The sequence below is a fragment of the Typopeltis vanoorti genome, chromosome 11 (genome assembly GCF_054136105.1).
Source record: "Typopeltis vanoorti isolate ZY-2024b chromosome 11, IOZ_Tvanoo_1.0, whole genome shotgun sequence".
Classification (NCBI taxonomy): Eukaryota; Metazoa; Arthropoda; class Arachnida; order Uropygi; family Thelyphonidae; genus Typopeltis; species Typopeltis vanoorti.
In genome coordinates, this window is record NC_143559.1 from 124,736,191 (window position 1) to 124,763,133 (window position 26,943).

General features: G+C 36.3%; 1 protein-coding gene across 2 annotated transcripts in view; it reads right to left on the bottom strand.

Annotated features, from left to right (window-relative positions):
• LOC150102022 (transmembrane protein 120 homolog) overlaps positions 1–26,943 on the bottom strand; it is a 208,996-nt gene that overhangs the window by 157,452 nt on the left and 24,601 nt on the right. For both annotated transcript variants that reach the window (XM_090400395.1, XM_090400394.1), the window contains exons 3-4: positions 15,714–15,827; positions 468–527 (exon numbers count right to left, since the gene is read on the bottom strand). In XM_090400395.1, coding sequence (XP_090256521.1) covers positions 468–527; positions 15,714–15,827 — 174 coding nt within the window. The remainder of the gene's footprint in view (positions 1–467; positions 528–15,713; positions 15,828–26,943) is intronic.

Consider the following 26,943-nt stretch of genomic DNA (forward strand, 5'->3'; position numbering starts at 1 on the left):
TCTTTGATGAACTGTTTTATTTCCAACCCAACTCTCAGATCCATAAGTTAAGAATTGACTTGAACATTCTTGCATACATTAGTTTAGTATTTCGGCAAATTTATCTTGTTCCATATAAATTTTTCAATTGGCTTCCCATAGTGAAGTGAACCAATTAAATAAAATGGCTTTGATGGAGGGGTAACATTAAAAATAACCGAATCCTAATGGCTGGAGAAATTCTGAATCGAACACAAATAACAAACAGCAATCAGAAGAAAATGTGACCCAAAAATGGATTAAAAATTAGGCAGTACTTTTTGTTTTCCCATTAAAAAAAAATGATAATAAAAATATCAAAATTCAATGTGTATGATCAGCAATTATGGCTAATCTAATTTTCCTTATTTCATGTCCTGGTATGGTAAAAGATAAATTTAAAGAAACAAAATGCTTACTGTTCTTAGGTACACTTAGTTTCAACCTACTTGTCTTCTCTATTCATAAGTGTTACATTTATTCCTCCAAGTATTATCCTGAGATATAACCTAAATAAAAAAAAAAAAAAGAAAAAAAAAGCATCCTTTAACAAAAGGTTTCAAAGATATATCATTAAAGCTAAATGATTTTAGAATAAATTATACATAATTTGCTGCACACCACATAACATTTATCCATTTTTAGTTTAGAAGAGCCTGAAGACTACAGATTGTTGATTAAACTATCCAAACCAACAAAATATATTTCCTCTCCCACCTCTCCAATTGGTGCAAAAAACTGAAGCCTCTGAGAGTAACAATGTTAGTCCAGTTTATGTACCATATTTGCTCACCAGTTCACTTATAGTACTACTTAAAACATAAATCCCAGAAAGAAGAAAATGCTATATGAATAACAGTCTCTCTAGGTGACTCAAATAGTAAAAGATTACTTGTAATTGCTTGAGTTCCAGTTTGTTTCAAAAATAAAATGTATGAAATTTAAATTATTAGATAGTACACTGGACCGAAACTGACAGTAATGAATCAGGGACTTTCCTGATTATGGATTTCCTCTCTCAAGTATTATGGATGAAACATTTTCCCATAAAAAATACAAAAAACATCCATAATACTTGAGAGGAAAAAAAAAAAAAAGCTTCCATTTCTACTTTTCTGACATTTGTCGTCTTAACAGCAATACAAACTGTGTGAGCCACCATTTACAGTTATCCGAACCAGACCTGGTTTGGATTGTCCAGATTCCTAACAGAATTTTTATGAGCTAGTTAAAATCCATAAAGATAATGTGCCATTATGCTCAACTGTTGGATTGCACTAAATCATCTACCTATAAATTAATCAAATGCTCTCTCAGAATACTGGGAAATACCTCTTCACACATAAAGAACTTTGCCAGCTTTAAGTCCAGAAGAGAAAACTTCACTCTCTATAAAATTAATTTAATGGTCAACTATGATGTTTCCTACTTATCCATTAAACTTTCCCCTTAAAGACAGAATAATTCCTTATTCTGGAATTTCCAGAATTTCCGGCAGAAAAATCCTACAAATAAATAGAGGGTTCAGACATTTCCTCCACAATTAGCCAATTTCTTTATGGAGACATCTAAAGAGACAGCTCTAAACTCTGCCCCTCACATACTACACTATGTGAACTATGAGTTCTCCCATTTGGCCACAAGGCTCTGCCACACTAAAAATTCTTCTTTAACACATCTTAAGTCAACACATCCAATTCACTTTAGAAAAGAGAGAGTAAAACTTTAGTACTTTAGCAGAGAGAGAGAGAGAGAGAGAGAGAGAGGAAAAAGTGATCGTGTTGATGAGATGGCCTCAAAGAGTAGAGAATTGTTATGCTTCTGTACTAATGTATGGAGTATCAGAAATAAAGGTACTTTATTTGTAGCATTGATTGAATCAGTATGCTTTGGGCATACTGATTCGATCAACTGGGCATACCTGCATTCACAACACACACACACTGAAGGCAGTGTATATAACTTCAAAGCTCATTGCGATAGACATGTTACTGGTTAAGTGGGCCTCCATGATGAGTCTGTTGACTCCATGGAGGTTACCAAATAATGATAATAAGAAAACAAGTTTTCCCTTCCTAAATCTCCATGATATACCACCTGGATACTAGACATTCTCCACCAACAGAAAAATTATACAGGTGGATACAGCTACTAACAGTGACACCACCATCCCTCTCAATAATATGGCATCATAAAAATTTTATTTGACAGAGCAAAATTGATTTGCCCTGATGATAATACCCTGATCACTGAACTTAACTATATACTCAATACCTACTTTTTGATCTGGCAAGGTCTGTGACCAATGACTATAGTTCTCATCAGATCAAAAAATACAGACTACAATAAAACCATCACCACTCTATATCTGTGACACATCTGAGAAGCTAAAAACCATCCTTGATGATGATTTAATCCTTCAGTCATATTCGACTCTTGGTAACTTTTGTAGACAAGTGTTCTTGCCACAAAATATTTCCAGTGAGATTATTACAGAGTAGTTCATCATTGCTTTCCCCAACCTCCCCCATTTTCTCCAGGCTTGGGACTGGCATATAGCTGACGAATCAGACCTATGGCTGGGATGCAAGTATTCATGGCTGTAAACCATGTGTGTTCATGTAGCTGGTTTGCCGGTTCACAACCATTCTTAATTTAATCTAATTACCACCTTCAGTCCACATAAAGAATCTGCATCCCTTACTTGCTCTCCTAATGACTGGCTATGTTTCTTATATGTCCTTGGGGGTCTACAAAGATGTAGACCCCAAGGACAAGGGCAAGAGACAGCCAACATCAGAATTTCTGAATATCCAGTATGATGACTAACTGTACACAAATGCTCTGGACTTGCAGATCAGGCCTTGACTACCTATGAAAAAGGGGGCCTTACTTCACAGAAGCAAGCATAATGCAAAAAACCATTCCTTGAATATGCATATGTCTAAAAACAATCCTAATATGAATAAGTCTAAATTCAGGTTAGTCTAAATTCTTGGAAATGCTTATTCTCAGGCCATTTAGAACGTATGAAAGTGGGTCCATAAGTTTCTGGCCTGACAGAGGTGATAGAAAGAAAACAACATTTCAACATACTCTCCCTTTACTTCAACACACTTTTCACATTTTTGAATTAACATTTCTATGCTCCTGAAAAAATAGTCTGTACTTTTGTCAACAAAATGGCCTAAAACTGCATCTTTCACCTCATTGTCATCTGCAAATTTTCTTCCTCAAAGGTCTTTCTTCAGTTTCAAGAAGTAATCACTGAGTGCTAGATCTGGAGTGTAGGGTGAATGTTCAATCTCCTGGAAGCCACAGTACTTCACTGCAGTCTTTGCAACAATAACCGTATGGACTCGAGCATTGTCGTGAAGCAGGCGAACACCATGACTCAGCATGCCTTGTCTCTTCTCCTTTATGGCATCATGCAGTTTGTGCAGGAGTGCACAAACTTGAATCTCGAAAAAAGGAAGGGGATCTTTTACAATAAATTAGAGAGATGTACAGAACAAGAACTGAAGCATGACATGTTTATTCTTATGGGTGACATGAATGCTAAAGTTGGCAAAAGAAATAATGAAGACGAAAGAGAAGTAGGTAATGAAGCATGTGGTCAAAGAAACGAGAATGGTGGCTTTCTATGAAATGAATAATCTTGTGATAAGAGGAAATTTATCACCAGATGGCAAAAGCCAAACCCAAATTGATCATACTGCAATCAAGAATAATTTTAAGAGTTCGCTCTTAGATGCTAAAGTAAGGCAAGGAGCTGATGTAGGATCTGCTCATTACTTAGTAACATTAAACTTAAATCAAAACTGCATGGGAGTAAAAAAATTAGAAATCAAAAGGGAAGGATAAGATATGATAGGTCTAAATTAAAAATGAATGAAATAAAAGAAAATTTTTCTATTGTGATAAAAAAAATCAGTTTCAAATTTTGGAAAATGAGAAGCTAGAAAGTGAAAAATAGAAAGCTCAGAAGACAAGTTGAGAAGCAACAGAAAATTTTCTAAAAGGTATATAATGTGGTGGCAAGAAACACTGGCTATCAGACAAAACCTCGAAACTCATAGAAGAAAGGCATAAAATAAAAATGTTTGAAGATCTGTAAGAGAAGACATTAGGCATTATGTGAATAATTTGGCAAAAAAAGCACAAAAGAACGGTATGAGGTGACAAAAAAAAATATGCTCTGAAGAAAAGAAGCAAGTTAATGCTTCTTAAAGATAAAAATGGTTTGCTGCTAACTGAAGAGGATAACACTGCTAGAAGATGTAATGAACAATTTTTCTTGAGATTTTAAATGTTCAAAATAAGATAACTGACGTGAACAGAACTTCAGTAATGGAAGAATCTCCTATAGGAGATTTAAATACTAACTAGAACAAATATCCAAAAATGAAATAATGAATGTAATTCATCCATTTGTTCATTGGACATCAACAATGCTATATGGTCACTCAGATGCTTGATGATGTGCCACACCAGTCCTTGCCATATGGTCCTGTTGTATGCTTTTCTGGAGGTTTCAACTCTTTGAAGATCAATTACTCCAGACACCATCTATCCATCTCATTGATGGTCTACACCCTTCCTCTTTTTCCAGGAACTTTACCTTCTATTATTACTGTTCTGAGAAGTCTGCCTTCCATCCTTTCAATATGTCCAAAGTATTTCAACTTTCTTCTGTCAATAATAACTTGAAGGGGCCTTCAAGTTCTACCAATCCTTTCTAGTGCCCATCCACTTGTCTACCCAACTGTTGCTGAATTGCAACTTTTTTAACATGTCCATTCTACTAATTTTAACAATTACTAGAATAGACTAGACTAAAAAGATACTCAAACACTGAAAAGAAGTGGAAATGACAATTATAGATTGAAAGAAGGACAATCTTATTAGATGTAAAAACTGGAGGAGAATTAGTCTATTATCAGTACATGCAAACGTTTTTTTGTAAAATATTGATAAATGGGATTAAAAATGAAATAGAAAAGACATTAAGGCATGAACAAGTAGTTTTAGAACAAGTAAGAGTACTGTGCATCATATTTTTATCTTAAGGAACATTACTGAACAAAGTATAGAGCTTGTATCTAAATTTTATAGATTTTGTCAAAGCATTGGACAATACTGATAAAGAATCATCATGGTTAATTATTAGAAGCTATGGAATTCCTGACAAATATCTGAGAGTAATCAAAAAAATGTATAAAGGAAGTAAAAGTCGTGTTATTATACAGCAAACAACACTGAAATGGTTTGAGATAAGGATTGGGGTAAGATGGGGTTGTGTAATGTCTGGTTTACTGTTTGACAGTCATTGATTGGATTATGAGAAAAGTTAGGTGTAAAAAGAGGAATTAAATGGAATCCTATGTCACAGGTTGAAGATCTAGATTATGTAAATGACATAGCCTTGATATGTCATTTGCATAATCTGAAATGCACTGATATATAAGCAAAATCAGAAGCATTAAATAAAACAGCAGAAAAGTCTTAAAATAAATATGACTGAAATGAAGGTTCTTAAATTGAACAGCAAATAGCACAAAGAAATTAATATTAATCAACATACAGTAGAAGTTAAGAATCTTGGAAGCATACTTGAAAGCAAATGTAGATACTTGAAGGTGAAAATGACAGGGATATAATGCAAAGATTGACAAAAGCAAATACAACTTTATACTGCTTTCAGAAAATTAAATAATATATGGAAATCATTAATAGCTTTAATGGAACATGTGCACTAGACATATTAAAGTAAGCTTCATGACTTATACATATAACAAAAATTACATAGAATTTATTCAAAAACTACAACATATTACATCCAATGTTACGTGAATATCGTCAGGGAGATAGACCGTTAACTTCATTCAAAAAAATTAAAATAATGAGTCATAAATCATGCGTATATACCATTCAGTATTATCATAAAATTAATATCTTATTAAGAGATAGATCAACCTACAATGTTATCAGCAGAGATCCAACAATAAGCCAAATCAGTAAATTAAACACAGTATTAGACAATGAACAATCGTGAGATGTCATCTGTGTCAACTGTGGGATTCGTAACTGAGAAGTTACGAATTCATCATGCCTGTCTCTCTCATTATGGTCTTCCTAAAATGCATAAGGATGGCAACACTAAACCCAATAATGGACTGTACCAGCTCTATAACTTACTACCTTGCAAAACACCTTTCTCATCATCTTCGGAATCACATCATATGAGCTCTTATATCAAAAACAGTCTTCGCTTCAAAGAGAAAATAAAAGATCTACATTTGTCTAAGAAGATTATGGTTTCTGTTGGTGAGTAGTCTCCCTTTTCACCAACATACCATTACAAAAGACTCTTCACTATTTACAATCTGATTCTCAGAAGACATTGTCAACCTATTTAAATTTACCATCAATGCAGGTTATTTTACATGGCATAATAAGTTGTTCAAACAAATAGAAGATATAGCAATTGGCTGTCCTATCTCACCAGCCTTAGCCTGATTATGTATGGAACATCTAGAAAAAAAAACTGATACTATATTCCCTCAGCCTCATGTGGATACGTTTCATTGATGATATATTTTCAATCTGGTCTCACACAGAGTCAGAATTACTTCAGTTTCTAGAGAAAATAAACTCTTTGTGCTCCCGTATCAAGTTCACTAATGAACGTGAATCCAATAACCAACTATCCTTTTTGGATACCACAATAATTCGCAATTCCACAGGTCATGTTGAAATTTTAGTTTATCGGAAGCCAATCTTGAGTGGCAGATACATTCCCTCATCCTTCTACCACCATCATTCATCACAAAAAAATGGGTATTATCAAGAGTCGTATACACAGGGCTCATATGATCTACTCTTCTTATCCTCTTTTGTTAGATGAACTGAATAAAATTAAAAGCAATCTGATATGTAATGGATACAACAAAACTACCATTCAAAATGTATGGATAATTATTATCCATCTACAATCATACGTGAAAAGAATTTGATACCCTACTTTAAAGGAACCTCAGAACAAGTAGCAAGGATTCTTCATAAATTCAATCTATATACTTCCTTCAAACTAGATTGGGAACCATCTTCCTTCATACCATCAACAAAGGATACATTATCACCTCTTTCCTTACCAAGTATCTACTGAGTACCCTGTTTATGTCATCTTTCCTATTTTGGCCAGACTGGCATTCTGCCTTGATTGGAATTAAGAACATGAAGACTATATTACATTTTTGGAATCTGACAAGTCTAGCCTTGTTTCCCACGCTATTGACACTAGGCACAGAGTTCTCTGGAACCAGACAAAACTTCCTCAACCCAGCAAGTTCAAATTTTATCATCTTTTCCTTGAAACGTGAAATGCTAAGAGATTGTCTGAACCTGAATTAATCAGACTGTATGCCAATATCCAAGTTTTGGGAAGTAATCACTATTAATTATTATTATTATTAGCATCCAATCTCCATGGAGTCAGACTCATTGTGAGATAATTGTTTGTAAGTTTTTGTTCTTTTTTTTTTAAATTCGTAATTATTACACACACACATATGTATTTTATCTATGCCATTCACTACATTAATCCTTTGAACTCTAATAGTGTAATATCACCTATTTCAGATGCGATCAAAACATGAGCTAATATATCCACGCTTTATGACTCATTATTTTGAATCATCTTTTGAATGTAGTTAATGGTCCATCATTTGTCAACAGGTTTAGAAGAAAACATACTGCCCTAGAGATTGGCAAACATCAGTATTCATCCCAATTCCAAATAAATCAAATTCCAGAGATTGAGAGCATTACAGAACCATCGCTTTAATTTCACATGCAAGTAAAGTCATGCTGAAAGTGATCCAACAAAGGTTAGACCATATTTATTATTTAGAATTTCAGAAGGAAGTATTCATCTGTTTTATTGATTATAAGAAAGCTTTTGATTGTGTGGATTACAACAGACTGAAATGTAATCAGATCAATGGGAATACCTAAACATCTAATTCTCTTGATAAGAGAGCTATATGACAACCAAGAAGCTTCAGTAAAAACAGTCTTTGGAGAAACAGTTCAAGTGGAAAAAGGGGTGTGGCAAGGTTGTATATTGATGCCCTATCTTTTTAATATTTCTACTGAATATATTATGAGAATGGCTGATTTAGACAAAGATCCAGCTGGAATTAAGATTGGTTTCAGTAAAATAAATAACTTAAGATATGCAGATGATACGATCCTCATAGCAGAAACTAAGGAAGATCTGAAGCGGTTGATTCTATTGGTAAAGACAAAAAGAAACAAAGCTGGGCTTAATTTAAACATCAGCAAAACAAAAATGATGACTTTTTTTTCTTTTTTATGGCTGTCTCTTTAACTTCATGATTTTTTTATCCTTGGAGACAATTTGCTACATGTCCCAACAGCTGAATCAATGTTTTGTTCAGTCTGCCAGTGAATCTCCAAGGACTGATTATTGCTTTTAAAAACCTTCAATTTTTTTTTTTCTCAAATAACATATATATTGGACTCAGTTCTTATTTGAAAGTTGCTCCACTCTGATTCTATTTTAAAACTTTCTTAGACACTTTTATTTTCAATATGATATTCAATTTGATCCTGCTCTAAACTAAATTCTGATCACTTACTATTTCAAACCCACATGCTTTTGTCAAGTAGCAGTGCAAAGAATGAAACTTTTCTTATTACTTGTATCTTTTCTCCATGTGATTTTGTGCACATCTTTGTTGTGAAGTATAGTATTAGCAATGCCTAGTCCATCTCCTGAACAAATACCCATCAGGTACCTATCATTATTATTAGTTTTGCTCTTTTCTCCAAATTTGCTCAAAACATTTCTGTGTTGAGATCTTCAACAAGTATTCCTTTTCCTTTATGTCAGCTGCCTTTTCTAACAACTCGATACCTCAAAAAATTCCTCCACAGTAGAACCTTCAGTGGAACCACAGGACCAAATAAGCCTTATCATCCAATTTCCCATAGTGATGTCCGCCCACATCACTACTTGATTTTGCCTGTTATTCAAGAAGATTATCTTCATGTTTAGTGTTAATATACTATAGCTGCTCCTCTCTTTCCCAGAGATGATTATTGTCTAAGAAGATTCAAACCAGTTTTTGTCTTCTGCTTTGTAACATCAATTATTTAATGTGATACCTCACTAATACTACTTCTGCCAGTTTCATTTCTTTTTCTTTGATATTTCTTTCATTAATGGAATCTAACTTGAATGCTGATGATGTGCTGGTTTTTGTAGCTGACTTTTCATTTTCCCTTCATTCACTGACCAAAATAGCAAGGACCACGTTTAACCAAGTGATGCCTTAGCCAGCATAGCATTTCATTGTGTTGGACCATTACATTTGTTTCTAGTTTAAGCCAATACAATTTGCTCAGCTAAATCCCAAAATGGAAGACCAATCGCATTTACTCTGTATCCAGAAAAAAAATTACAATGTAGTGCACCACAAAGGACTGAGGAATTGAAATTAAGTTAAAAGTCCTAGTCAGTTCTCTATATTCCTTAAAATACTATGTGGAGATCTCCTTCCAGTTACCTAGCTTTGACCCTTAAGCCACCCAAGAAAGATTGTGCAAAATCTATATGTTGCAAATGAAACCTTGCGCAGACTGATGAAATTTATATGCAAATTACAAAGAAGCAGCTAGAATAAAAAGATAAGTAGAATGATGGTTTGATGAAAACAGAAAATAAAGCATGGTTATATGCTATTGCTACTATTATTTGTAATTTACATGAATCACATTATTAAAGAAACTGGTATCAAACCTGATATTCAAACAGACTTTTCCTTTGATACTTCTTTCATTAATGGGACCTAACTTGAATGCTGATGAGTTGTTTTTGTAGCTGAATTTTCATTTTCCATTCATTCATTCACTGACAAAAATAGCAGGGGTCTTGTTTAACTGAGTTATGCCTCAGTCAGCATAACATTTCATTGTTTTGTGCCATTACATTTGTTTCTGGTTCACTATTTTGAGTGAAATTAAGTAACTGCTCAAACAAATTTGGAAAGAAAATCAATAATAAAAGACAAACTGTGAAAATAGAGGTAGAAAAAAATTTGATAATGAAGAACATGTTATGTATTTCAGTTATTTAAAAATAACTTTTAGTAAAGATAGCAAATTAAATGGGGAAATTAGTTTCTAGAATAAGTAGAGTGCCTTGTATGATAGGAAGCCTGCTAACTAAATCATTATACAGGCATCTCTTGAAGTTCAAGGACTCAATGCAAGAAACCACATTAACGATTATTAACAAAATATCTATCATACCTCTCCTTAAATTGAATTCACTAAGACTGCACTCACTATAACCACCTTTAGCAATCAGTTCCATTCATTCACAACTATCCAAGCAAAAAATCTAGTTCATGCTCTTGGTACAGAAATATTTACATAACTGCTAGGAATGATCCTTTGTTCTCCCATTTTTTTGTCATGAACTGAAAAATTTCTTTTGAATCATCCATATAAAATTCTTTTAATAACATTCCTCTTTTCTGCCTGTCAACTAAAATTTGTAATTACAAAACTTCAATCTATTATCAGAGAGAACATGCTACAGATCTTTCACCATCCTGATATCTAAACTTCATGTTGGAGGCTTAATAGATTGTATACAGTACTCAGAAAGGATTAAAACAGAATTTAATACTTCCTATATTTCGTCTCAGTCACTGAGACATCTTCAGGGATTACAAAAAAACTAATGTAACATATACACAAATACCACACAATACTAAGCTCAATCACATGGGTGACTCTAAAATCCTATCTAGATGGAGCACCCTCTAAGGGCAGTTGTAGGTGGCCTGGAATGTAAGGTGGGATCTCTGATGATAAGTGTTTCTCATATCTTAGGAAGCTTAATGCAACCGTATTTATTAAGATTTGGTTGATTTCTGAGAGCTGCTGCTGATTCTAAAATTAGTCTCTCTTTTTTGAATTTGCTGTGGTGAAGCATGGTGGTTTTTTCCCATGAGATCCTGTGGGTTGTATCCAAGACGTGGTCAGCCAGGCCTGACTAGCTGCAGATGTATGACTTATGTTCCTCCAGGCAGATGGTTGTTGATCTGCCTGTCTGTCTAAAGTATGCCAGCTTACAGGAACAGGGTACTTTATAAACTCCAGGCACTGAAAGAGGAGAGAGCTGATCTTTTGTAGAACAGATAAGGGTAGCAAGTTTGCAGTGGGGCTTAAATGCTGTGTATAGGTTGTACTTTTTTAAAATCTTGGCTATTTTTTCTGATGTGCCATGGATATAGGATATGGTGATGGCATTTCCAAACTCTTTCTGAAGAGAAAATCGGGGAATGGGGGAAGGAACTGATTATTTTTTTAATACTGTGATCGCTGTAGCCATTGGAGAGCAAAGTGTTGTGCATATGGTCAAGCTCAGTTGTAAGGGCGGTTCCACCGGAACAAATATTGTGGGCTCTCTTGGTTAGAGTTTTAATAAGGCCATATTGTTGAGCATGGTGGTGGGAGAGTTTGTGAATATATCTGCCTGTGTGCTTAGGTTTTCTATATACAGTGCAAGAAAGTGTACCATTAGGAAGGCGTGTAACTAAGGTGTCTAGGAAGGATAAACAATTGTTCTTTTCCTTTTCCATCGTAAACTGGATTCTTGGATGTAGGCTGTTGAGGTAACTGAGGAAGGAGTCTAATGTGTCTGGGCCATGAGGCCAAATAGAGAACACATCATCTACATATCTTAGCCAGATAGAACGGATATCTAAACCCTGGATCCCATCCATCACTTCCTCATCCCCAAAAACCCAGGCAATGAAATATGTGCATGTTAGTCAAGATGTGTCAATATCAAACTCTTATTTAAAAAAAAAAAGGGATAATAAGCTTTTCTCTTTATCTCTACTCCTATGTGTGCTCCTCATCCAAATATTCCTTTGAATTTTTACTGCCATATTTTGCAATATGCCATCTGAACTTCAACTCCTTATACATAAATCCCTATATAGTAATTCCATCACTGTAATATATAGGTTGCTAAAGCACTTTGCTACACTATATTACAAATGGGGTGGGTAGAATTAAACAGCTTTAATCTGTTGGTAACTTCTACAGGCCAAGAAGTGACTTTCTTAAGGAGCCTGTGAAGTTTTCTGATTTGTGAGCTGGTGAGATTGTATTTGATAGGAAGGTAAGTAGCCCAATCTAATAGAAGAGCATTAAGCTTACCTGTGTAGCCTTTTTGGTTAAGTACTATAGTTTCCCACTCAAGGAAACTTTAGAGCTAATCCAAGCTAAATTTTCTCCCGATATCGCAGCCCTATTTCAGTTCACAATGAACTCAGACTATTTCGTTTGGCAGAGAAAATTCTACAAACAAATAGAGGGAACAGTCATGGGTTCACCACTCTCCCCACCCTTGGCCAATTTCTTTATGGAGACCTTTGAAGAAAAAGCCTTAGCCTCTGCCCCACAAAAACCAACTATATGGCTTTGCTACGTTGATGATGTGTTCGCTATTTGGCCACATGGCTCTGACACACTCCTCTCTTTCTTAACACACTTAAACAACCAACACCCCACAATCAAGTTCACCCTGGAAAAAGCGGAAAACAACAGCCTCCCTTTCCTAGACACACTAGTCACCCACCATCCTTATGGAACCTTGGTTTTCTCAGTTTACAGAAAACCCACCCATACAGACAGGTACATTCATCAACAATCCCCCCCCCCCATACACACACAACAATATGGAGTGGTGAAAACACTATACAACAGGGCTAAACTAATGTTCTAATGACAAGACCCTAAACACTGAACTAAATCACATCCTCAACACTTTCTCAGCCGATGACTACCCCTCCCCCTAAAAAAATCCAAAAAATATTGAAAACAACAAACCACAACCCCCCCCTCTCTCCCCCCTCCACAAGAAGGATTATTCTAAATCCATCGCCATTCTCTACATCTGCGGCACCTCGGAAAAAATTACCAAAATCTTAAAAAAACATGACTAGACCTCCTGTTACAGATCATACAGAAATTGGCATCCCTTATCCGCTCCACTAAAGATCAACCACTTTCCCTAGACCTACCTGGCATATACCAAGTCCCTTGCAGCTGTAAATTGTCTTACTTTGGCCAAACAGGCAGGACAGCGAATATCAGAATTTCGGAACACAAAGACTACATCCGTTTTCACAAGTACAGCCACTCTTGTCTTGCAGACCATGCCCTGGATGCATGCCACAGAATATGGTGTTAGAAAGCTACAGTAATACACCGTAGCAAATACAAATTCGAAAGACTATTCATGGAATCAGCCTCAGCCCTAAGAAAATCTCCAAACCTCAACAAATTTGGTTGTATGAGACTGCCCCCAATTTGGGAAGCCTACATCAGCAGACCTTCAGCCCAATGGCCAAGAAGACTTACTTAGCCTGGTAGGGGGCACCATCAGGACTTTTAGGAGAACAATAGCTTCATCACTTCATTCTCAGTTACTGTGTTGTAGTGCCTACTTGCATGTGCTTTTTTGTAAGTTCCTTTTAAAGATGGCAACGTGATGTTGCCGAAATATCAGAAATATTTATTAAAGTGTAATTTAATTTATATTCTTATCTACATTGTCAATTCTTTAAATGATTTAGTAACACCCCATTTTAGGATGTTGAGATCAGTATTCAAGTCACTGGTTATGTTTACTGATGATCAAGTATTACTTAGAGACAGCCAGTCTATAATTTGGTGCCTTGGTTTTGGAACTTCCTTCATGTAATGGAACTATTTTGTCCTCTTTCTACTACCTTGTGACATTACCAGAGCTGAGGATAATATTAAGCAGACTAGTCAGGGAGACCACCAATTCTCTTGTGTCTTCTTGTAGCATGTACACTTGTATTCCATGGCTGGCTGCATTCACATTGAGATTATGTAATATGATAAGCAATCCAACTTCATCTACTCTACTCTACTCTTACACTGGTCCTTGTCACTTATATCAATAAATTATCTCTATCTTGATGATACATTCTTGCAAACTGATCTCAGTAATTCAAACTATTTCTTCTTCTTCTGTCACAATCCCATCATCTGTAGTCATTAAATTTATCCTTCCATAATCATTCTCCTTTCTACTTGCCTCATAATGAAAGAAATCTTTGGAATTTCCTTAGGCCTAATTAGTTAATTCCTCTAGTAATTTGATTTTGCTTTGTTGCCACCTGGCCACCCTTCTATCCTGCACTTTATACTGTTCGCAAACTCTTTAATCACTTCTCTTTATATTCTGTCCACATCTTTTTCCCAGCATCTACTAAATGATTCTAATCATCATTTAATTCCTACTTGATTTATTTTTCTCATCTAAGTAAGCATATGGTACAAAAACAGCTTCCAAATTTTTATTTCATGTAACATGAAAGAAATAAGTCAATATGAATGCTAGTATACAAGACAGCATTCAAACCAATCTGACAACAGATATGTTGTCAGATTGGTTTCAATCCAATGGGAAAGTGAGGAGAATGATTGGATCCAAGGGAAAGTGAGGAGCAAACATGGCATTACCATATTAAAAAAAGGTATAAAAAATCAACATAATTAATATTATATAATGTAATAATCACAAGCAGCTATAAGTTGCTTGACCAGAACAGAAAATAAAAAAATAATAATAATCAAGTTTTGAAGCAAAAACAGCAGAGGAAAATCATCATAAACTCCAAGTACAGGAGTATATGTTGTCTCTAATTTGATCAGCACTTACATTTCCATTATCTATAATCCCACAGTTGGCTAATTGGTTAGCATACCTACTCTGAACAAGTCATGGGTTCAAATCCCACTGCAGGAATAGATTTGTAACTGTCTTTAGGAGGGAGATGAATTTCATCACCCCATGTGGGACCACTATCCTGCTTACTGGAGGTATGAAGTGGTTTGAAAAAAAAAGTCCATGTTTGGTCTCCAGAGCACGTTTTATGGAATATGTAAAAATAAATAAAACAGATAAAAATAAACCTTAGCCCACCCTATAGGTTTACTAAAAACTTTTCATGGGTGGGAGCCACCTAAAAAAATAATAAATAAATAAAAACAATAGCTCTTAATATAAGAGAAAGCTGAAGATAGGAAACAAATCATGAAACATAATTATGTTAGATTGTCATAATGTCTGATACATTCTTTACAGGTATGCACCAGAAATGATAATGAAACAGATTGCTGATTTCATTCTTGAAGTCTAATGCTTTTGATAACAAAGAAGCACTCTTCCTGATAATGAAACCAAGAATGGGTAACTATATAACCAACTATATAACTATATAACTATGAAACCAAGAATGGGTAACTATGAGTCTTTGGATTCCTTGGAGGTGTCACGAATAATAATGATATAAGTTGACCATTCTTACAAAGTAAAAGAAGGCCAAACTATTCCTGACAAAATCATACTGTATTAGTAGCAGGAATTAAGTGAAGAGAACAATTGTCATGAATAGCATAAAAATACAATTACATTATATTACATAATCACACAATCACAGGTAAATATACAAAGTATACTACTTTCAGATAGGAAGGGAGATGAGTGAATGTATTCCTACACACATAATGAAGTAAATAAACTTTATTAAGAGTAAAAAATAAACACCTACCCACTCTTTTGAGGTAAGGTAGCACAAATGTTGTTAACCTGTTTTCTTCTCCTTGTTATTTTCTGTTCTAAATCTTTCTTTCTTGCCTTTTCTCCTGGTGAGCTTGAGGGAATTCTATATTAAAAAAATCAATGAGATTCAGTATATAAAAATATTCAATAAACTATAAAGAAATAAACAAAGGCAAGATTTTTAGTTGCATATGAGAAGAAAATAAGATCAAATTCCATTCAAATTAAATTCATATCATAAAATGAGAAGTATTTTATATATTTTGAGAAAATGAAAACAGTAGGAGAGAGGGAATGAGAGAGAGGTATGGGAATGAAAGAAGAGGAGAAAATGGAAACAATAGGAGAGAGGGAATGGTAAGAGGTATAATGTATGGGGACTCAATGATCCGTGGTGTTCAAGATAGGATGCGTGAGGAGTGTTTGCCAGGAGGAACGATACAAAGGGTGGCTTTGGCAGTTAAGAGCGGTGAAAGGGTGGATGAGATGATTGTGATGGTGGGAACAAATGACTTGAGTGGTGGTGTAAATAGGGCAGCGAGAGACAACCCCGACCAATAGGCGATAACACAAACACTTCAAAAGCAGAAACACCTAACCGACCTGACATAGCATCCACGTCCTCCATGTGTTCAGACGACGACCAAGCATAGTCGAAACAGACTGCACCCCGTCAACCCCCTTTTCCCACAACCCCCCCCCTCTAAAAATCAGTTGCTGTTTTCACCCTTTCCCACCCTATATAAAAAAACGCTCTGCCCATCCCTAATAATATAATATATATATTATGCAAAAAAACCCGGTTTTTTTCCATTTTCTATTTTAATTCTCCCACACTGCCTACCCCCCCCCCCACCACCACCACACACACACACACACATACACACTTCCTTCCAAAACACCCTAACTGCAGTAGTTTGCACATTGCAGAAACAAGAAAAGCCACAACACCCAGAAAAAGGTATGTGTAAATTTCTCTTCCTTTATGCTACATATATTTATTGGTAAATATACCCTAAGAATCCATGAGTAAAAAGCCAATGACATTTAAACAGGGGCACTCCTAAACAGAAGCAGGCAAAATAGCCGTAAATATAATAGTTTGTTAAGAGGAGTAACATGGGAGTTTTCCCAGAAATAATATCCATAATAATAATATTTTAGGAAGTTTAATGCAACCATATTTATCTAAATTAGACTGATTTCTGAGAGTAGCTGCAGATTCCAAAAATAGTCTTCCTCTTCTAAATTTACTGTGATGTAGCATGGTTTTTTTTTCAACTGTTTCTATGAGCATAGTCTGCAAGGTCTGATTGACCATAATCATTACAAGACGTATATGTTTTGTGCTCTTCTATGTAGATGTTGGCTCATCTTCCTGTCTGTCCATAGTAGGCCAACTTGCAGGAACAGGACACTTCATATACTCCAGACACCAAGAGAAGAGGGAACTGATCTTTAGTAGAATGTATAAGGGTATCAAGCCTGCAGTATCTACAAACATGCTAGTTTTGCTCTATTACAGGAAGAAATTGCTGCTACAAATGCAGCCATTAGCTCACTGCAATCACAGCTCTCAGTGATGATCCATAGTTGGGGAGTACATTTGTATAATTTTCAGTTGGTAACTTTTATTTATGAAGAGACTTAGTTCAGCTATTCTTGATGTTATTTTATTAACAAACAGGACACTGTCCTTGATTGTTTTATTTATTAGGAATCCTATACCACCAGTTGAGTTTCTGTCATATTCACAGTGGTAGAGTAGATGTCCATCTTTTAATCGCATGAGAGTTTCTTCTTTCCTTCTTATGTCTGAAAGACCCACAACATTCCATTTTATAAGGTCCAATTCATCAGTTCTTCCAATCTATCATCATCCCATAGAGATGTGCAGTTATATGTTCCTACTAATATCCTTCTATCATTATGTACTATAGGTGGACTCATTGTAGCTAGTGGAGACTGCAGCATATTTTTCGACCTAGGCCCTCTGCCTAAGTCCAGGACGCATCCCTTTTATGCTGGGTGACGGATGAGTCAGTATGTAATTTTCCTACTTTATTCATCATTTGCATTATCCTCATAGGGAGGTATTTGTTATTGTAATAAGCTTTGCTGTTTAATACCTCAAGGTATTTGGCCTTATGGCACCAAACTGGCCAGATGGATTGGTGCCTCACAATAGTGCATAAGATGAAATGACACAACAAAATAGGAAATATTCACCCCTAGCCATCGAATACTCTAATAGCATTGGGGTAAGGAGCAAGAAGAGAACAAAGAAGGAAGGAAGAGGATGGACCAGTCTACAGATAATATAACAGATGTATATTACATGAAGTAAGGCATGGTTCCAGCATCAGGTACCTCGGGTTTGCCACGCCCGTACTCACTAAAGTGAGCCCCTGAGACAATCAGAGAACTAAAAGTATCCTAATCATGAAGTATCTTCATGACCAGTGACTGTTTACTTCACATCAACTGCCTCAGTATCCCATAATGCAAAATGCATTCTCTTTTAAGACATGTATACTGCTACGTATTAAAGAATCAACCCAGAGATTGGTTTGCATTGAGATGTCTTCAGTGGAAGCAGACCCAATAAGATACTGATGTTGAATCAATTCAATGTCATTATATTTTCCCTCTTCTTCTTCTTTGGTGCATCAATCTGAAAATTGGTAAATATAGCAGCACATTACAACATCCTGTCTTGTGACTTCCTTTTTATCTATTCATAACTCTTAGTGCCATAACTCTTAACTCTTAGTATATTTTCATAACTCTGAGTATATTTTCCCTATATAGAAATAAAATGTTGTATCATCATACTATTGAAACACTCCAGCTCAGAGATAATTGGAGAATTGCTTATTTACTTATAAACTAAAAGTATACTTGATGAGAAATTAGATTCTTTGTTTGTTCATGAAGTATCTTCACACACAAACTTTGTAGACACTTGGTTTAAAAATTAAACAAGAATAGAATTTCTTGAGGTATTAAACAGCAAAGCTTATTACAATAACAAATAATTATCAAGGTAATTATACCCAATAAGAATACCCAACAACTCTTAGTGTATTTTCCCTATATAGAAATAAAATGTTGTATCATCATACTATTGAAACACTCCAGCTCAGAGATAATTGGAGAATTGCTTATTTACTTATAAACTAAAAGTATACTTGATGAGAAATTAGATTCTTTGTTTGTTCATGAAGTATCTTCACACAAAAACTTTGTAGACACTTGGTTTAAAAATTAAACAAGAATAAAATTTCTTGAGGTATTAAACAGCAAAGCTTATTACAATAACAAATAATTATCAAGGTAATTATACCCAACAAGAAATTATATTCCTGCTTTAAATCTTTATTCAAGCTATTGCTGATCTGGGAGCATTTTAATAATGTGATGATACATTTACTATCTATATATGGAAAATGCAACTTAATTTAACCTCTGTCTTGATTACAGAAATGGAAATGCAATTACTGGAGTTGTATTCAATGATTGTTACAATTTACTTGATTATTGAGTAACTAAGTCAGTTAAGTACCTATTATTTAGTTTCAAAAGACTGATATTTACTGTATTAATTTATTTTTCCTTTTGTAGATTATACTCAGTAATTTTATCCTCTTTCTCTTAGACTTAGAATTGACAACTGCATTATTAGTTCCAAATGATCCACAATAGGAAGCCTAGAATTCAAACAGGCATTTGCAATGTTCAGAAATTTCTAAGAATTCTTCCAGACCAAATGGTCCAACTAATTACAAGGTGAAATTGATAGATCATTGGTCACCCTAGACATTGACACCAGACAAAGTCCCTGACTATATATCCTCAAAGCTCAAAGTTTACCCAGGAAACAGCTGAAGAACAGGTCTGTAAAATTCAACAGAAAAAGAAACAATATGTACCAAAACTACAAACAACCCTGTGGATGTAGTGACTGATCACTATAAGGAAAGAGCTCTTCCAGTCATACTGTGAGCTAAGGAGCAATGGACAACAATGCCCACAACCTCAAAAGTCCAAAGATCAAATTCAGAAATGTCAGATACGAGGGTTGTTTGAAAATTTTGGTAAATTTCCAATAGACAGTGACACAATTCGTTCATTCATACCAATGTCAGCACATGTCATCTTTTTCATGCTCACTGGCAAAATTTTAGACACATGCGAAGCGTGGTTCTCATTTGGCAAACATTTAAAATGACCATGTTCGCATTTTTCATAAACATGGACTTCTTCAAATAAAACTTTTATTTTAAGAAGTGGATGGCCGCACAGATCAAAGCCGAGTGAGATTCAGTTCATGGGGACTCTGCACCAGCATTAAAGACTATTTATTTTTGGATAAATGAGTTTAAATGTGGTCGTAAGTCCATCAAAGATGAAGTGTGCTCTGGACACCCGACTGAGGTCATACTATGAAGGAAATGATTGACAAAATGTATGGTATCATTATGGAAGACTGCCAAGTGAAAGTGCGTGAGATTGCCGAGATCGTAGGCATCTCAACTGAATGGGTGTATAATATCCTGCATGAAAAACTGCTTTGATTGACAGTCAACGATTGTTGACTGTCAATCAAAAACACATGCAAAAAGTATTTCAACGCAGTGTTTGGCGATGTTTAATCACAATTCACAAGCTGTTTTCATTGATTCGTGACTGTACACGAAACTTGGATCTACCACTACACACCTGAGTCCACGCAGCAGTCAAAACAGTGGATAATGCCTGGTGAAAGAGCACTGAAAAAAGCGAAGACCATTTTGTCAGCCGGGAAGGTGATGGCTATTGTTTTTTTGGAATTCCCAAGGAAATTATCATGATAGACTATTTGGAAAAGGGTAAGACAATAACAGGAGTCTATTAGGATCATTGTTGGATTGTTTAAAAGAAGAACTGAAAAAAAAAACTGCCAACATTAGCACACAAAAAAGTGCTCTTTCATCAAGACAATGCACCATCCCACACATCGGCCATCGCAAAATTGCACAAATTGAGGTTCGAATTGGTTTCACATTCACGGTATTCTCTGGAGTTGGCCCCATGTGACTTATTCTTGTTCCAAACTTAAAATTTAGGCTCAGTGGAAAAAACTTTTCTTCGAATGAGGATATCATCAAGGTTGTCAATGACTTACACAATTTGACAAAGCCTACATTTTAGATGGGATGAAAAAATTGGAAACTCGCTGGACCAAATGTGTAGACCTCGATGGAGACTATATAGAGAAATAAAGGTGATTTTACCAAAAAAATGTGTAACTTATTTTTTTACTGACCTTTTCAAACAACCCTCGTACATAGTTCAATAGAGTCCAAAGACAGCTGCATATGATAGCCAACTACTGAATATTAACTATACTCTTGAATGACAAAAATGTCTCTTATAATACCTTTCATTTAGTAAATGAAAACAAGAAAAAAAAAAAAAAACTTGAAGATAGTACTACATGTCATAACAGAGTCCTCAACCATGGAAGAAATCACTGCAGTTCATCTAAACCACAAACTAACTATACCCCATTAAAGTTAGCCATATACTCCAAGCAGACCTGGTAGAAATCAAGAAAAATAATAGAGATCTACAAACTAAAAACTATCCAATATCTGGCTATAGAACTAGAACCATTGCAACAAAAGGATCAACCAAACAATGCATGATGCCTGCATTAAATGTGGAGATAAACAATACAACACATTCCTGTAAAAAATCAAAATTGAATCTTGTGCAACTACTGCTTAATGATATTAAGTAGTGGCTGCACAGTATTACTCATTCAATTAATTCCATTTATTTCTGCTCTTGGATATGCCCTCTGAACATTAATTCTCTGTCCACCATTATCCCCAAGTCCCTAGCCTCATCAATTTCCTGCAATCCAGTACCATCAATATTATTATTATTATTCAGGCCTCCATGGAGTCAAAAAGACTCATCGTGGGAGGTCCTTCCTAGGAAACACAAAGTCTATCATACTGCTCCTTGAACTCGTTGACCGTTCTTGCACTCACCACTCTATCAGGTAATGCATTCCACAGTTTAACCACCCTCCATGCAAACAAACCACTCCTTATCCTCTTGCTCACAGCTTCCTTTCGTAACTTCCAGAGATGGGGGCCCATTGTCCTCGCTCCTTTCCCCAGTTCCACCAAGCAAAAGAACTCCCCAGTGTCAACCCTGTAACTACCTCTCAACAGTTTAAAATTCACAATCATATCACCTCTCCTTCTATCTACCAAACTCTGTAGTCCACATTTTATTAGCCGATCCTCATAACTAACATTGTAAGACCTGAAACCATCTTTGTTTTCTGCCTTTGTACCCTTTCCACAGTTAATTTATTCCCTTCAAAACCTGAGGACCAAATTTGAGAACAATAGTCTAGTGTGGTCTGATCAGGGTCTTATACAATGGAACGATAACTCTTATCTCTGCAGGTCAGCATCCTTCTCAGTATTGCAGCAATCCTCAGAGATACCTTCACCACATTTGCAATATGTTCCCTGAATTTTAAGTTTCTATCAATCATTACCCCCAGATCTCATGTCGCCCCTACGTCCTCGAGCATAGCTCCTCCAATCAAGTATGCAGCCTCCTATCGATGTATCCCAAACTTCAAGACTTTACATTTTGATGCATTGAACTGATAATCCCATTCATTGGCCCAACTGTCTAGTTTATTCAAATCCTCTTGCAGGGCTGCCACATCTGTACTATTACTAATAACCCTTCCCATCTTCACATCATCTGCAAACAACTGAATATTCCCCTGCAATCCACTGACAATGTCATTGATATAACGGTTAAACAATACAGGTCCCAGTACTGAGCCCTGTGGGATCCCACTTGTAACCTTCTGCCTCCTTGATAATGCCCACTATACACAACTCTCTGATACCTATCAGACAGCCAATCCTGAATCCAGTTGACATCTAAACCCATGTGCTGCAACTTCAATATCAGCTTATCATGTGGTACCCTGTCAAAAGCCTTCACTAAATTCAAGAAAATGGCAGTATATGCCCTTTCCCTCATCAACTGCTCTTGTAACTTTATTATAAGAGGCAATCATATTACTAAAGCAAGAGCACCCCTTAACAAATGCATGTTGACTCTCACAGATAACATTACCCTCATCTGCCCAACGCTGCATATGGTCCCCCAATAATTTCTCCAAGATCTTAACAACTACTGATGAAGCACAAACTGGCCTATAATTAGACACTTCCAGTCTGCTTTTCAATGAAAGTCCGTAACCAGACTTTCATTGAAAAGCCAGGTAAACGGAGCTGTCAGTTCTTTAGCACATTCTCTCAAAACTCGTGGTGAAATACTATCCAGTCCTACAGCTTTACTGACATCCAGAGTACTCAGTATTTGGAACATGCTCACCTACCCTATCCCTCTAGTATTAAAATTATTTTCCTAGGTTGAAATACTCCAATAAAGTGTCATTGAACAACTCCACCATGTCCTCTGCATCAGTCATGCTATTCCCATTTTTATATCCCACAATCATTTCTCCTCCTACTGGCCATATAGCTAAAAAATTCCCTAAGATTTTCTTTAGATCTTAGTGCCAATCTCTTTTCATATTCCAGTTTTGCCTTCCTTGCCATACTAGTCACTCTCCTGGCCTGAGTCTTATATTCTTCACGAATCTGCTCTTCACCCCTCTCCTTATATCTCTTCCATAACCTCTCTTTCACCCAGTTCCTGTTTGATGTTGTTTGTCATCCACTTTGTCATACACCAAAATGTGTCCCCTTCATCACTCATGGAACTCATGGAATACAGCTTACTATTGCTGCTAACATTCCTTCACAATTTCAAACTCTTGCATGTCTATTCATCTTCCAAGTCAATACCACATGGTCAATCTCTCCAACTGGGAGGGGGGGGGGTGCCATTTCACTTATAATAATCAGCTCTTCTGATGCTATGACCAAATCCAAAACTCTTGAACCATGTGTTCCTTCTATTGCATGATGCCTAAGACATTTGTCCCTCAAGAATTCTAGAAATTCCATTCCCTTATTACTACATGCATTTTCATCTTCTCAATTTATATTGCGATAGTTCAAATCTCCCATAACTATCATTCTTCTTGCACTTGCCAAGCTCAACTGCCTAAACATCTCCCACTGCTCACTCTCTATGCTTCTTGGCTTGATAGCAAGACCCCACTAAATATCCTGTCTTGCCCAAGGACTCCATTCCGAGATGATATAAGTCATCACTTATCATAAGCAGTACTCCACCACCTTCTTTTTCCTTCCTATCCTTTTGAAAAATGCTGTACCCTGATACTTCTATTCCTGTTATTATATCATCTTCTGTCAACCACATCTCAGAAAACCCAATAATCTTTGGCCAGGCTGATGCTATCAGTGCCACCAATTCATCTCCTTTATTCCTGATACTCCTGGCATTAGTATAAAGCATACAAATGTCACTGTTTCTATACCTTTCATTATCCCTTCCAGACTCCACTGGACTCAGTGTTACCTGATGTTGTTTCCCCTTCCTCCCAAGCACTCATTCCCACAAGAGGCCACCTCTGCTACCACCCACCCTGAGAATTCTAGTTTCCCTGCATTGATACACCGACTTGTCAGAAAACAACAACATCTTCAGATGCCTATGTCCTTCCTCATTCAAATGCAAGCAGTCTCTCAAATACAGTTCCTTTCTGTCTTCAAATGTCCTCCAAGCATCCACATATTCCAATCCTCTCTTCTGACACATTCTGGCTATTATGCTATTCATTATTACTGCTCTTCTGCTCAGCTCGTCAGTATCTCACACACACACACACACACACACACACACACACACACACACACACACACACACACACATCTTTCCTCTCTGCATTTTCTTTTGTACTATCCTCCAAGCATTAATCTCAGATCTCTTGCCAGCCGATTTACACTGCCTCTCAAGTCATTCGTGCCCACCATCACAATCATCTCATCCACCCTTTCATCCTGCTTAATTACCATAGCCACACTTTCCATTGTTACTCCAGATAAACACTCCTCTGGCATCCTATCTTGCACACCTCAGATCATCGAGTCTCCATACATCACACCTCTGTTCCTTGATTGCTCACCTGCATCCCTCACTCTCTCCTCTTACACTTTCTCTATGTGTTCCCCTGCTTACCTGCCATCACTCTATCCCTGGTTCCAGCACTCCCTCACATTCTATTCATTCCCTCTTTCTGACTGTTTCTATTCTCTCCTCTTCTACCTGATACACCGATCTCTTCTATCTGATAAATATGATACACCGTATGCAACCTTTTCAATCCAAAGTGCATAACCTTACATTTTGCAACATTAAAGTGACAATCATTATCCTTTGTCCACAATGCAAATTTATTTAAATCTTTCAGGATATCTACATCACCTTTATCAACTATTTCTCTCTTCCCATTTTTGCATCACCAGCAAACAACTAAATATCCCCTCTTAAATATTTCCCTATATCACTGATATACAAATTAAAGAATAGTAGCCCTGGTGCAGAACCTTGAGGTACTCAAGTAGTCAACCTCATTCTACCAGATTCCACTCCACCATATACTACTCTCTGGTGACTGCCTGTCAGCCATCCTCCTATCCACGCTACTAGCTTCATATCCATTCCCATTTGCTCTAACTTTTGTAATAGCTTTCCATGAGGTATTCTGTCAAATTCCTTTGCAAAGTCCATCAATATCATGGCATCGCCATTTCCTTTATCCAATTCTGTTGTCACTATTACAAAATGTGAATAAATTACTAAGACAGGGCCTGCCTTTTACAAAGCCGTGTTGCCCATAGAGTATTGCATCCCTATCCATCCAATGTTCGATTTTATCTTTAACAAACTTTTCCAATACTTTAACAACCATCCAGAGATAATAATTGGTCTATAATTTGCTATATAGCTACTTCTGTCTTGGAGCCACTTGATGCATTGGAACTATGTTATTCTCTTTCCTTTCATCAGAGGCAGTGCCAATTCTCTTGCATATTTATATAGTACACTCACATGCTGCCCAGCCCTACTACTGTGTTTACATTCATATTTTTCAACATGCTGAACACCTCCTCTTCATTTTGATATGTGTCTGACATTAGCAACTGCAAAATCTCCACCTGGATGATACACCTTTGCAAAATGATCACTCAGCAACTCAAATATTTCTTTTGTCTCTGTCACCTTCCTACCAAGAGCATTGTTTAAAGTCATTCTACCATAGTCATTTTTCCTCTTAATTGCTACATAATGAAAAAACTCATTTGGGTTTACTTTATTATTATTATTATTATTATTTAGGCCTCCAAGGAGTCAAAAGACTTATCACAGGGGGTCCTTCCTAGGAAACAAGTCTATCAAGACTCATCGTGGGAGGTCCCTCCTAGGAAACACAAAGTCTATCATATCACTCCTTAAACTCATTGACCATTCTCACTCTCACCACTCTATCAGGCAATGCATTCCATGGTTCAACCACACTCCATACAAAGAAACCACTCCTCACTATCTTGCTCACAGTTTCCTTCCATAACTTCCAGGGATGGCCCCTTGTTATCACTCCTTCCCGCTGTTCAACTAAGCGAAAGAACTCCCAGTGTCAACCCTGTAACCACCTCTCAACAGTTTGAAAGTCTCAATCATATCACCTCTCCTTCTATCCACCAAACTCTGTAGTCCACATTCCCTCAGCCGATCCTCATAACTAACATTGTATAGTCTTCAAACTGTCTTTGTCATCCGTCTCTGTACTCTTTCTACAGTTAATTTATTCCATTCAAATCCTGGGGACCAAATCTGAGAACAATAATCTAAGTGTAGTCTGATCAGGGTCTTATACAATGGAATAATAACTCTTTTACCCCTGCAGGTCAGTGTCCTTCACATTATTGCAGCAACTCTATGTTACCTTCACCACCTTTGTAATATGTCCCTTGAATTTCAGGTTCCTATCAATCATCAACCCCAGATCTCTTGTCTCCCCTACTTCCTCCAATATAACTCCTCCCATAGAGTATGCAGTGTCCCATCAATGTTTCCCAAACCTGAAGACCTTACATTTTGCTGCATTAAATCAACCCCCCCCCACATTTATTCCTTTCCAGGGGGATATTCAGAGGAAAACAAAAACCAATAACCCTTCCCATCTTCAAATCATCCGC